At 41.5% G+C, this 14178-nt stretch overlaps 1 protein-coding gene and 1 pseudogene across 1 annotated transcript in view; one reads left to right on the forward strand and one right to left on the reverse strand.

Moving 5' to 3' along the window:
• The window catches only part of FAM120C (family with sequence similarity 120C), a 63486-nt gene extending 49314 nt beyond the window's left edge, over positions 1-14172 (reverse strand). The window contains exon 1 of the mRNA XM_005860886.2: positions 13869-14172. Coding sequence (XP_005860948.1) covers positions 13869-14132 — 264 coding nt within the window. The 5' untranslated portion in view covers positions 14133-14172. The remainder of the gene's footprint in view (positions 1-13868) is intronic.
• On the forward strand, positions 3777-4238 carry LOC102246393 (annotated as a pseudogene).
• Positions 14173-14178: the final 6 nt, after the last annotated feature.

A 14178-nucleotide genomic window follows, 5' to 3' on the forward strand; every position in this document is an offset into this window, starting at 1 on the left:
GGGGGATAAGGACACATGTAATACCTTAATCAATAAAGAAAAAAAGAAAAGAAAAATCAACCGCCAGGAATGTAATCTTTTTTACTAAACGATACTGTGGGTGTTAACAATATAAATATGCAAAATCTTGGCATTTACATTTTAAAAAATATTTTTGTTGTTCTTGTTAATCCTCACCAGAGGATATTTTTCCATTGAATTTTAGAGAGAGTGGAAGGGAGGGGGCGAGACAGAGAGAAACATCGATGTGAGAGAGAGAGACATCTACTGGTTGCCTCCCACAGGCGCCCCAACCAGGGCCAAGGATTGAGCCTGCAACTGAGACATGCGTCTTTGACTGGAATCGAACCCAGGACCCTTCATCTCCTGGCAAATTAGTTTCCTAAAGGCATAATTATGCTAGTAAAAAGCAAATACAATCATGCACTTGTGAAGGTATTTCTGAACAACCCTGGTTTAATTCAAAGTTGAAATGCCAACTAAACAGGTTAAATATTTTATTTCAATCATTTCTGGAGTGCTGAATGCCCTTTAAATGCCAAATAAGAAATTGTATTTTTCAGTATCTTCAGTACCACGCCAACCAATCTCCATATGATAGGGCAGATTTCCAAAACATGAATCTAGTAAGTCACTAAGCAAAATATTCAACTGTGGTTGGTGCAAATCACCATGTTAATTACTAGTTCCTGACATGTTTCATTTTGAACATTTTTGCACAATGACTCCTAAGGAGTGGCATAATAAACAGCTTTAAGCCCTTGTAAAACGTTTGTTTCAAATGAAAGCTCCCTAAGTCCAGCAGTATTGCTTTTGCAGAAGCACACGTGTAGTCATATTCACTAATTTTGACCAATTTATACTAAAATTTTCAAGACTTTCTCAACATACAAAAACCAGTTATTTCTGTATGCACCTGTCACAGGCTACAAGACCAAAAGAGTTAGATTGCATAAAAAATGTTTTAATATTTTTTTTATTGATTTCAGAGAAGGGAGGAGAGAGGGAGAGAAACATCAATGATGAAAGAGAATCATGGATTGGCTGTCTCCTGCATGCCCCCCACTGAGGATGGAGCCCACAACCCGGGCATGTGCCCTGACCGGTAATTGAACCATGACCTCCTGGTTCATAGGTTGACACTCAACCACTGAGCCACACTAGCCAGGCTGCATCAAAAAAATATATATTTTTTTAAATTTTAACATGAATTATATTTAGGTGCAGTGGTTCTCGAACTCTACGGTGGATGGCTTCTTAAAACAGACTGACAAGCCCCATCTCCAGATTCTGATTCAGTAGGTCTGGGACAGGGCCTGAGAATTTGCATTTCTAACAAGTGTCCAGGTGGTACAGTGCTGTTGGTCAGGGAGCATACTGTGAGAACTACTAGCTAGGCACATACCAAGTGTATAACTATATGGGCAGCGTTTATAGCTGTTGTAAATAGTTGCAATCTAAAACTTCACAAATAACTTCTTGACCCAAGTTGTCCCCAAAAAGTTCGGCCCCCAATTTTTAACATCTGGAGCAACAGTATTTCCTACCCTTGCAAATGCTGGTTTATGATTTAATTTCTGCTATACTCACTCTTTTCTCAAACTACTACCTACAAAAGGCTTTCAAGGCCTAGCAACGTTTTACTTACTACGTAATTGCATTTCATGCTAGTATCACTTATTCTGTCTGTATTCAAAAACACAGTCTAGAAAAAACCTGATAAATAAGTGGGACAACAGAAGGAGAAACCAAGATGGCGGGATAGGCAAAAACACCATCATTGAAATTTCAATCGCTTTTTCTTGTTGTTGTTGTTAATCCTCACCCAAGGATATTTTTTTCCCATTGAATTTTTTGAGAGAATGGAAGGGAGGTGAGAGACACACAGAGAGAAACATCGACTGCTTGCCCTCCACACGCACCCCAACCAGGGCCAGGAATTGAGCCTGCAACTAAGGTACGTGCCCTTGACCAGAAACAAATCCACGACCCTCCAGTCTGCAGGCTGGCGCTCCAACCACTGAGCAACCGGCAAGGGCTTAAAGTTCGTTTTGTTTCAGCACTTGGCATTTTTGTACACTTTGTCATGGTTGTATTTCTTATAATGGTTTATTTTTAAATGGTGTCTTAAACTATAGTCTTTCAATAGACACATTTTATTCAGGTATAGAGGAATACTCATGACTTTGTGAGAATAAACAAGTCATCTTTTCTGTCAAATAACAGTTTAGACAGCCACCATTTTGGACTGTATGACTTGGCAGCCGCCATGTTGGCCGCATGGCTTGCAGATCCCCTCGGGGGCGCCATCTTGAAATGCAAAAAAGGCCAGCCCCTTCCTTTGAATTAGCCAATCGCGAAAGACTGCGCCTGAGCTCGTCAAAAGTAAGGGACAGGTCATGTGCATCAGAACTAAAAAGCCCAGCAGACCACCTGCTCAGTGTGCACCCTTCTGCGCAGAAGTAAATATATTTGCCTTGCTGCCTGGCTCCCAAGTATGCTTTGTGTTCTACCAGGACCCCTGAATTTGGTGGCTCGCCTTATTTCTTACAACTTCCAACAAGAAATAGGCTCTCTCCAATTTTCCTTTAAATATGTGACTTTCTTATATAACCTTCTTTTTGTTTACTTTTCATAGATGTGGGTACAAAAAATATTTCATGTTCATCAAAACTGCTAAAAAAGTACAAGCGCAACAATCAATGCTATTTTTGTTATCTATTTCCATATAACAATTCACCCCCAAAACTTAGTGGCTTAAAAAATATTTATTATCTCGGAGTATCTGGCTTGAAATGGATGAGACAAGATTCATAGAAAAAGAAAATACAGCCCTGGCCAGGTGGCTCAGTTGGTTGGAGCGCTGTCCCATGCACCAAGAGGTTGTGGGTTTGATTCCCGATTGGGGCACATAAGGGAGGCAGCTGGTCGATGTTTTTCTCTTCCCCTCTCTCTCTCTCTCTCTCTCTCTCTCCCTCCCTCTCTGTCTCTCTGTCTCTCTCAAATCAATAAAAACATATCTTCAGGTGAGGATTAAATAGAAAAAGAGAATACAGAAAGTAGAATAAATTTGAGGGGAAACTATTGAGTTCCATCTTGGATATTTTTTAGATTAAGTCAGCGGTCGCCAACCGGTGGTCCGCGGACCACTGGTGGTCCCTGAGGTCCGAAAGGTTGGCGACCACTGGATTAAGTGATCTAGGTTGTGCCCAAAGTTCATGAGAGAGGTTGGGAGTAAAGAAAGAGCTCTAGGAATCATCAGAATATAGTTACTATTTAAAATCACAATAATGGATGAGCCCTAGCTGGTTTGGCTCAGTGGATAGAGCATCGGCCTGTGGACTGACGGGTCCCAGGTTCAATTCTGGTCAAGGGCACATGCTCAGGTTGCAGGTTTGATCCTCAGGAAGGGGTCAATGATTCTCATCTTTGATGTTTCCATCTCTCTCTCCTTCTCCTTTCCTCTCTGAAATCAATAAAAATATATTTTAAAAAAAAGTACTGGAGAACATTATGCTAAGTGAAATAAGCCAGTCAATGAAGGAAAAATACCACATGATCTCACTCATTCGTGGATAATAGAGACCATTATAAACTTATGAACAATAACAGATACAGAGGCAGAGCTGCCTCAAACAGATTGTCAAACTGCAGCGGGAAGGCCAGGGAGGGTTGGGGGGCAGGAGGGAGGGGGGTAAGAGATCAACCGAAGGACTTGTATGCATGCATATTTTAAGCAATAAAAAAAAAATTTTAAAAAAAAGTAAATGGGGGGGTCCCAGCAACTTGGGCAGTGGGAGACGTGGCAGCAGCTAGGCAGCCCAGGTTCGCCAAGCCACTAGGTTCCCCGCGGCCCTCAGGCACCCAGCCTGCCGCCAGGATGCCCAAGAGGAAGGTCAGCTCTGCGGAGGGCGTGGCCAAGGAGGAAGCCAAGAGGAGGTCGGCCAGCTTGTCAGCCAAACCTGCTCCTGCAAAAGTGAAAACGAAGCCCAAAATGGCGGCAGGAAAGGATAAATCTGCAGACAAAAATGTGCAAACGAAAGGGAAAGGGGGGGCAAAGGGAAAGCAGGCCGAAGTGGCTCACTAAGAACCTAAAGCTCTACCTGCGGAAAACGGAGAAACTAAAAACGAGGAGAGTCCAACCTCAGATGAAGCAGGAGAAAAAGAAGCCATGTCTTATCAGTGGTCCCTGTCTCCCTTCTTGTACAATCCAGAGGAATAATTTTATCAACTATTTTGTAAATGCAAATTTTTAGTAGCTCTAGAAATATTTTTAAGAAGGAAGGAATTCCACCTTATCCCATTTTTTTAAGTGTAAATGCTTTTTTTAAAGAGGTGAAATCATTTGCTGGTTGTTACAACCAGAAAATAGTGGGATATTGAATATGGGAGACTTTGATTGTCTTGGGTGTCAGCTTAACATTCCATAGATGGGGTAGTTTCTATACCCTATAATACAAAGCATACTAAATGGCAATTTGGAGTCAGTCGTGCGTTTGCTATGTCTTGAACATTTTAAATTACTTCTATTCACATGCTTTTGGTAGAATTGTTTCCTAAAGAAAACCACTCCTTGATCTTGGCTCTCCCTGTCAGAATTTTGTGTATCTGTAACATCTTTGCTGTGGTAGTCCAGTTTTCCTAGTAACTTTGTCGATGTGCTGTGAAAAATTGAAAATTTGATTATGTAGTATATGTGCTATTAAATTGTGAATTAGTGGGACTTTGATGTAACAGCGTTATCAACATCTGAAGATATTGGTACTTGATACTCTTAAGGAAAGTTAGCTTCTAAATTTTAAGCTGGAAAGTCGCTGGAATAACTGTTTAGAAAAGAATCACAACTACATGACTTTACATTTTTGGTACGAAAGTTAAGAGTTGTGTACAAATTGATATGTCTGTGTACTGACCCTCAAAACAAACAATAAAATCTCAATTATGAAAAAATAAAGTAAATGGGAAGTTTTGCTTTTTTCAAGTTATTCACGTACACTGTTAAGTGAAAGAAACCAGAGATGGAGAGACTGAAAATGCAGAAAAGAGATGATTACTTTTGAATTCTTATAACCTCACTATCTTACTCTTTCACTTGGCATTCAGCTTACACATTTGCCTTGTACTAGCAGTACCACACATTTAGCAATGCTGGCACAAACTAAGTGCTCAATAAATCTAATTATTGATTTTCTACATGTATCTATGCATATTATCTAATAAAAGTACACAATCTTACGCAAGATGTATGAAACAAAGGAAACTGTATGGTGAGAGTGTGCAAAGAGACTCTGAGCAATACAGACCCAAAACAAGGATTTTTATCCACCACTGACTAGTATCCAGACAAAGAAAAAATCATTTCACCTCTATGCACCTCAGTTATTCAATTGGTAAATGGGAAGAATACCATGCACTCTTGCAAGCTTGTGAGGATTAAACAAGATCTTTAAAAAGCACTTTGTATACAACTTGGTGCTCACATAGTAATACAGTGGAACCTCAGTTCTCCAATTTAATTTGCTCTGGAGGGCTGTTCGAGAAGCGATTTGTTTGAGAATCGAATCATTTTTCCCCATTAGAAATAATGTAAATTGAATTAATCAGTTCCAGACCCCCAAATGATTCTGTTTTAACCTTTCTTACATACAGTGCATACCTAATGTACTGTTTAATCTATACATAAACACTTCTTTTCTTTTTTAAAAAAATATATTTTATTGATTTTTTACAGAGAGGAAGGGAGAGGGATAGAGAGCTAGAAACATCGATGAGAGAGAAACATCGACCAACTGCCTCCTGCACACCTCCTACTGGGGATGTGCCCACAACCAAGGTACATGCCCTTGACCGTAATGAGAGGGATAGAGAGTTAGAAACATCGATGAGAGAGAAACATCGACCAGCTGCCTCCTGCACACCTCCCACTGGGGATGTGCCTGCAACCAAGGTACATGCCCTTGACCAGAATCGAACCTGGGACCTTTCAGTCCGCAGGCCGACGCTCTATCCACTGAGCCAAACCGGTTAGGGCAACACTTCTTTTCTTAAGTTTATCGAACCACCCCTACTAGCCTTAAAGGAATCACTTTTAGCATTTGGTCCAAGGATGTCTTCCAGGTCAGCATGCAGCATCTTTGCTTGTTCACATAGCACTGCCTCCCAAGTGCTGTCCCTGCCTAACTGCTTTTCCTTTATCCAAATCAACAACAGTTTTTCTACCTCTTCAATCGCCTGTGATCAGTTTCTTTCACATCCTTAGCAACATTGGCACTCTTGGGGGCCTTTTTTTTTTTTTTACATTGTGCTAATCTGTTGATTTCACCAGCCACAAAAGCATTGGCTCCTTTGTTTGTTGCCTGAGAGATGCTTTTTGTCATGTTGAGGTATCAGCAAGAAAGGGTTGTCAGGTAGAAAACTGAAGTTTGGTTCAAGAACCAAGACATTTTTTCTGTGAACAACTTGGACTAGAACCGAATTGAGATGGGAGAAGTTTGAGAAATTCAACAACCCCTTCATACTGATACCTGCATGATCATTCACACATCTCTTAAAGGTGACAAACAAAGGAGAGAATGCATGAGTATGAGTCAGTTTACCACTAAACCTCATGTTGTTAACATCTTAGGAAATTGTGTTGTGAATATTTTGGTGTTCTTTTGTTTTTGCTAATGATTATTAAATTTTCATGTTTTACTGTGTATTTCACTTCCTTTTTGTTAAATATTCATTTACATTTGTCATTTTTTTTAAAGTGTTTATTTATAGGTTAAACAGTACATTAGAGATGTACTGCATATAAGAAAGATAAAAATGGAATCATTTGGGGGTATGGAATGGATTAATTCAATTTAAATTCTAATGTGGCCAAAACCGGTTTGGCTTGGTGGATAGAGCTTCGGCCTGCGGACTCAGGGGTCCCAGGTTCGATACCGGTCGGGGGCATGTACCTTGGTTGCAGGCACATCCCCAGTGGGAGGTGTGCAGGAGGCAGCTGGTCGATGTTTCTCTCTCATCGATGTTTCTAACTCTCTATCCCTCTCCCTTCCTCTCTGTAAAATATCAATAAAAATATATTTAAAAAAATAAATAAATAAATTCTAATGTGAAAAAATGATTCCGTTTTTGAACAGCTTTCTGGAATGGATTAAGTTCAAGAACCAAGGTTCCACTGTACTGCACCTTAATAAATTTATTTTAATCAGCTCACACTTCTCTAATTGCCCTGTTCTAAAGAAGCATACCTGTGAGCCTTGGCTAGTGTTGCTCAGTTGGTCAGAGCATCGTCCCATCCCGTACACCAAAAGGTGGCAGATTCCATTCCTAGTTGGGGTGCATGCAGGAGACAACTGATCGACATTACTCCCTCACATCGATGTTTCTCTCTCTCTCAATTTTAAAATAGCATAGCTGTGAAATGGTGGGTTTCACATGATTATCTTTTTTTCGAATACAATAAAACCTCGATACAACAGAGGTTTTTATAATTTGGGTGAGGGGTGTCTGAAGCCAAAAGTCTGTTACATAACACAGTAAGTTTTCTAAATTGTTAAAAAATTGACAAATTAGTTTACCTGTTTTTACTTACATAGACGTTTGTGTAAAATTATGAATGCGAAGTTTAATTTCACAGAAAAGTTTTCTGTATGTATTACTGTAATTTTAAATTTATACTGTATAGTCTAGTAAATGTGTACAGTCACCAGTCACTGAAAGCAAATGAATGCGCACATAGGAACATCAGACGGCCGTGTTAAAACTGCTGCAGAGACCTAGCTGGTTTGGCTCAGTGGTCGTCCTGTGGACCAAAGGGTCTGGGATTCGATTCCAGTCAAGGGCATGTACCTTGGTTGCAAGGCTTCTCTCCAGCCCGGGCCCAAATCCGGGCACATGTAACCAATCAATGTATCTCTCTCTCACCTCAATATTTCTCTCTTTCCCTCTCTCTTCCACTCTCTCTAAAAATCAATGGATAAATATCGTTTGGTGAGGATTAAAACAAAACAAAACAAAACAAAAACTGCTGCAGAAAGTCACACCAGGTGACAACAGAACCAATTACGAGGTGGTGTGATCATGTGCTAATCATCTGCCAAATACTGTTTACTAGCAGTGACACTTGGATTTAAATATGTAGACTATAGTTGTACATATGTAATATTTACTTATTTCGGTGAAATTACTATAGTGGTTTTTTTTTACAACATATAGCCTATTCCCTAAAATTTGTTAAAAATAACAGTGTATTAATAACACAAAATAACCTGCTAATTTAATTATAAGCAAATCTCAGTTAAAAGCATATGATGAGTTCTGCAAAATCAAGGGTTTACTGTATATATTAACCATTAAAACCAAGTATTCATTCCCTAACCGCCCCATATCTTCTCCCAAATTATATTCTAAAACTGCTTTAGGTTGCTCTGCTTCTGAAACCCTTAGGAAGAGATCAGGTTGGCAATTTGCAGGTTTACTGAATTTTTCTGCTACTGGCGCTTACCACTTACAAAGGTTTGTAGAAGGTACAAGTGAAACTAACCAAATCACAAAATTCATCTCAATTAAATACACTGAATGTTTTCACAAGAAGTCCTACCTTGTCTAAAATTCAACATCCAACCCCGCATTTTATCCTTTTTAAAAAATATATATTTTATTGATTTTTTTACAGAGAGGAAGGGAGAGGGATAGAGAGTTAGAAACATCGATGAGAGAGAAACATCGATCAGCTGCCTCCTGCACACCCCACACTGGGGATGTGCCCACAACCAAGGTACATGCCCTTGACCGGAATCGAACCTGGGACCCTTCAGTCCGCAGGCTGACGCTCTATCCACTGAGCCAAACCGGTTAGGGCGCATTTTATCTTTTATTTATCCCTCCAGCTCTCTTTTCTCTATCACATATGAAAGTGAAATGGGAACAAAGGCCCGTTTCGCGGCCTGGTCTGAAGAACAACACCAAGAGGAGAAATACAGTACTGTAGTGGGTTTTGTTTGGAAGCATTAGCATTTCAGTAACTATGCTGTACACTCGAAACTAATAGAAAATCATATTGAATATAAACTTTAATAGAAAAAAATATATATATATAAAAGCTAGAATACATTTTTTTAAAAACCGGTAAGCACACAGATCATTCCGACCATGCAAGTGAAATCTATTATCTTCAAGATGGTGGAGAGCGTTTCTAAAATGGCGGCGCAGTGCTACTAACTAGAGTCTACTCTAGACTCTAGACAATCTGAAACGACACCATCATCCTCCCTGCGTAGTTGCCGTTTTCGAAAATATCTCAAATCCGTCTGAGCTACTTCCTCCGAAAGCTAGAGCCCGCTGTGTCATCGAGGCAAAGGTACAAAACGGCATCGGGTCACAAGTGGAGTGCGGGTCTCCACGGAGAAGCCACGGATTTGGAACTCCCTATCCGGGGCGACAGGCTGGCCCTCGCTGGATCGCTAGTTACTCAAAGTCAGTACTTTTAGCTGAGTTCTGGCTGCATGCGCGTTCACGTAAGGGGGAAGGGTAAGCAGAACATCACCATTTGCAAATCTGTCGAGAAATCCTGGGGCTGAATAGACATGAAGACCTCCTAGCCACTCTGCAAAACCGAAGCGGAGTCCTAGCCGGTTTGGCTCAGCGGCTAGACTCGAGCGTGGGCCTGCGGACAGAGGGGTCCCGGGCTCGATCCCTACTGTGGGGCATGCAGGAGGCAGCCGATCCATGTTTCTATCTCTCTCTCTCTCTTCCCCTCTCTCTTTAAAAAAGCAATAAAAACATATTTAACAACAACAAAAACTGAAGCGGACGTCTTGGCCCAGGAAGGTGCTATCACATCGGGGTCCACGCACTACCGAAAAAAAACCTGCTTTTACCGTTCTGTGAAAACTAATATGTATCTGAAAAGACATGAGCAGCATATACCAACCACGTTCATTTTTCTGTAACTTAAAGTTGTCTTTATTATCATAAATTAAATAATCCAGTTTCAACTTCAAAAAAGAAAGCTTTCAAAAGGCAAACCACAATCAATTCTTAACCAACACTTTTCGAATCTGTGCTAGAAACCAGGAAGTTCTCTATAACAATAACAACAAGCACTACCACAAAAATCATTGACCAGAACCAGGAGAGAGAACTTCACCTATGCAATTTTGGAGCCAGTCTTAAATCCACTATATTAAGAAACACATTCCACACTTTTTAAGTTACTCTTACATTTCATTCTCTTAGGATCACAGACCTATTTAATTCAGGGGAAAAATTTATCCTGCACCTAAAATATACAAGACACTATGAAGAATCTGAAAAGATCAAAGAGCTTGTTTATAATTTAGCTTGGGGAATAAAATTTATATATTCCCCAAATGGTGTTTCTCAGATACAAGAGAGCTGCTGGAAATTTTTTCCCCCTGAACATTTTATTATGAAAAATTTCAAATATATGGCAGAGGTGAAATAATTTTACACTGAACATGCAGATACCACCAAGATTCTACCATTTTTACTGTATCTGCTTTCTCACACATCCATCCATACATCTTATTTTTTGATGAACTTGGTAGCCCCACCTTAGGGTTGCATCTCAAAAATTTTGACTGAGCCCTAGCCAGTTTGGCTCACAGGATAGAGCATTGGCTTGCAGAGTCCCAGGTTCAATTCCTGATCAGGGCACAGGCCCTGGTTTCGGGCTCGATCCCCAGTGTAGGGTGTGCAAGAGGCAGCCGATCAATGATTCTCTCTCAGCATTGATGTTTCTACCTCTCTCTCCCTCTCCCTTCCTCTCTGAAATCAATAAAAATATATTTAAAAAATTTTTTGATTGTTGGAGTACCAAAAAGTCTGGAAAACACAAACCTATGTTCAACTCTTCTGCCAACCTCCAATCAAAATTTATTCAGAGCTCACAACAGGCCATTTTAGGTCTCCATACCCTTGGGCACTGTCTGATCTATTCTTCCCAGCCTCCTTCAAGACTCAGCATCAGCCTGCGAAGCCGCCTCCAACTTTCACACCCTCACTCAGAATTAAGCATGCCCCCCATTCCCCCCTGGATAAGGGCCATGTTATTAAAAGCAGCTATCATTTCCCCAGCCTAGGCACATGCGTCATCTTTTGCAATTAGCCCACAGTATCTGCAATTCTGCTTTCAGTCTGGCTCTTTTACTAACCTGACCTCATTGAGGGCAGGGGTCCTCTTATTCATCTCTGAATCCTCAGCAACCAGCACAGTACCCAGCCTATATAGCAAGCACTCAATAAATAATTCAAGGGTGTCCCCCCAAAATGTATACACACTTTAACAGCTGATTCTATTACATTATGAAAATGAAATGTATTTTAATAAACACTGCCTTTATAATTATTCAAAGCGTGTATACATTTTTGCGGGGGGGGGGGCACCCTATATAAATGAACAACCCAGACCTGTCTTTACCCAGGAGCCAGGGAAGATTTTAGTCGAGTGTGGGAATGACCTAATCACACTGGCACTTTAGAAAGATTCCTCTTAGAGAGCACCGTTGTTAAGAGGATGAGCTTTGGAGCCAGACAGCCTGGGCATGAGTCCCAGAATCCCAGCTCTGCCATTTATTGCTGGGTGATTCCAGGCAAGTTTTTAAACTTCCTGTGCCTCAGTTTCCTGATTTGGAAAAGGAATGACTGTTTCATGGGTTGTTGTGATGATCAAATGAGAGAATTTTATTTATGTTTTGTTAAAGCACATAAATTAGTACCTGGCACATACTAAGCATTCTATCAATGTTAGCCATTGTTGCGAGCAACCCAGTTAATAATGACAATGAGGTAAAAAGTTCTTCAATGACCTGGCTGATTTGGCTCAGTGGATAGAGCCAAACTGAAGGGTTCCAGGTTCGATTCTGGTCAAGGGCACATGCCCAGGTTGTGGGCTCGATCCCCAGTGGGGGGCATTCAGGGGATGGCCAATCAATGATTCTCTTTCATCATTGATGTTTCTCTCTCTCTCTCCCTTCCTCTCTGAAATCAATAAAAATACATATTAAAAGGAAAAAAAAAGTCCTTCAAGCTTGGGTGGGCCCTGGCCGGTGTGGCTCAGTTGGTTGAGCATTGTCCTGGGCACCAAAAGGTAGCGGGATGTATTCCCGGTCAGGGCACATACCTAGGTTGCGGGGTTTGATTCCCAGGTCAGGAGTCTACAGTCAGGAGCTTAGGGTCAGGAGCATATGGGAGGCAACTGATGGATGTTTTTTTCTCTCTCTTCTTCCTGTCTCCCTAAAATCAATTTTTAAAAATGTATTAAAAAAAAAGCTTGGGTGGTAGCAGTGAAAACAAATTGGAAAGAACAGCCATGAATGATGAATCTACTGAAAAATGTTCAGTCAGGAAGGCAAGCAAAATGAGCTTGTTATATTTTTTTTTCCGGCTTTGTACATTTGACATAGCTCATGATTGGATTTTTCATTATTAAAAGCAGCTATAACTTCCCCCGTGTAGGCACAGATTTGAAGCCGAGCACAAGGAGTCTAGTATGACCAAACTCTAGCCACAAGCTCTATGAGCACTGTAAGCTTCTCTATGCGGGTCTTTCAGTGTCTCAGCTGCGATTTTTTTTTTTCATTACTCCCTGCAGCACCATTTCTTTAGTTTATGATTCCCACAATTTCCTGTCCTGTCTTCTGACTGTGAGCACATCCCTCAGAGCTGTAGTGGCTGAATGGATTTGAGGTTTTGTCCTATCCAATCCTGCACTACTTTTTTCTTCTTCCTGCCCACCTCATTTACTTCTCAAGCCTTGCTATTCCCCACACGTAGGAACTTGAAACCTAAGAGCATGGGAAAGCAACAGAGCAATAGCAGTGCCAAGAACTGGGGATGTTGCCAAGCTCTTCCCCAGGCCCCATATGCAGTGACCAACTACATGGGGAGATTAGACTTAACTGCCCATGGGGCCTCACACGCTTCATATTCCATTTGCTTCTGCTCATTTTCTTTCTCCCACTTAAAGCAGCCTCCTCCCAAACCAGCAACCAATTCAAATCCAACCCATCTTTGAAGACCCAGGTGAGGTCCAACTTCTTCAAGGAAACCTCCTCTGACCATTTTAGCCCACAGCTATCCCCCCAACACACAAAACAGGTACTGTACTTCCAATATGTACCATAAAGCATAATCACGTACACACTTATACCACTAAATAAATATTTCATGTATACAGATTTGATTTTCCAAGGGTAGGACCATGTCTCATGTTTTTTCAATCTCTCATTCTCAGTGAGTTAACTGAGTTAACACTTGTTGAACAGTAACTGAATCAGTGGGGTGTTTTTTGTTGTTTTTTTGTCGTTTTTTTGCTTGTGTGTTTTGGCTAGGGAGGAGGTACCTGTTGAAATGAAAAAAAGGTTGAACGGACATACAGGTGGGGGAGGGAGAAGCACTAGGTGAAAATGGGGAAATATATTGTAGAAGGTGTTCAATTAACATGTTTAACTGATTTGCTTCAAGATTGGAAAGAGACATACAGAAGAGAGATGCCAAGTGGAAAAATTTGGAAAAAGGCATTTCAGCTTTAGGCAGAAAACAGCAGGAGAAAGTTGAGGATACAAAAGAAATTTTTCTACAACCCAGGGATAGGCCAACCGGATAAATGGAAGGTAAAGGGAGTTATTGGGATGACATAGGTAGAAATGTGGTTAAGGAGGTGAGCGAATGGATAAGGGATGGTTTGAAGGGGTGGGTAGATGGATAAAATGATCGAGGGTAGGTAGGCAAATGGGTTAGTTGGGCGGTAAATGGGTGGAGGGGAGGCAGTTAAGTAGGTGGATGGGTGGGTGGGTAGGTGTTTAGTTAGGAGGGAACAGGTGTGGGGCATATTAAGAGGGCCCTTCCCTCACCTTGACCCGGAAACGGATGAGTGCCAGCCTCACGCAGTGGCTCAGGCAGGCCGGTGGCAGGAACCAGGCCCGTGGAGGAGGGGTGCCCTTGTTGCCCACGTGTCCCACGATCAGTTGCGCTGTCTGCCGCTCAGTCTGGCACCGACGGCCCCACTCGGCTAGCCGGTCCTTGCCCAGGCCCCCGGGGAACATGACGACCAGCTCCAGGCCCTCGCCGCCGGGATAGGCACAAGCCTGGCACAGCGCTGACAAGTAGCCCAGCATGGCGTTCCACTGGCCGCCACACACCCAATCCGTCTGGTAGCCGCCA

The sequence above is a fragment of the Myotis brandtii genome, unplaced genomic scaffold (genome assembly GCF_000412655.1).
Source record: "Myotis brandtii unplaced genomic scaffold, ASM41265v1 scaffold1424, whole genome shotgun sequence".
Taxonomy (NCBI): Eukaryota; Metazoa; Chordata; class Mammalia; order Chiroptera; family Vespertilionidae; genus Myotis; species Myotis brandtii.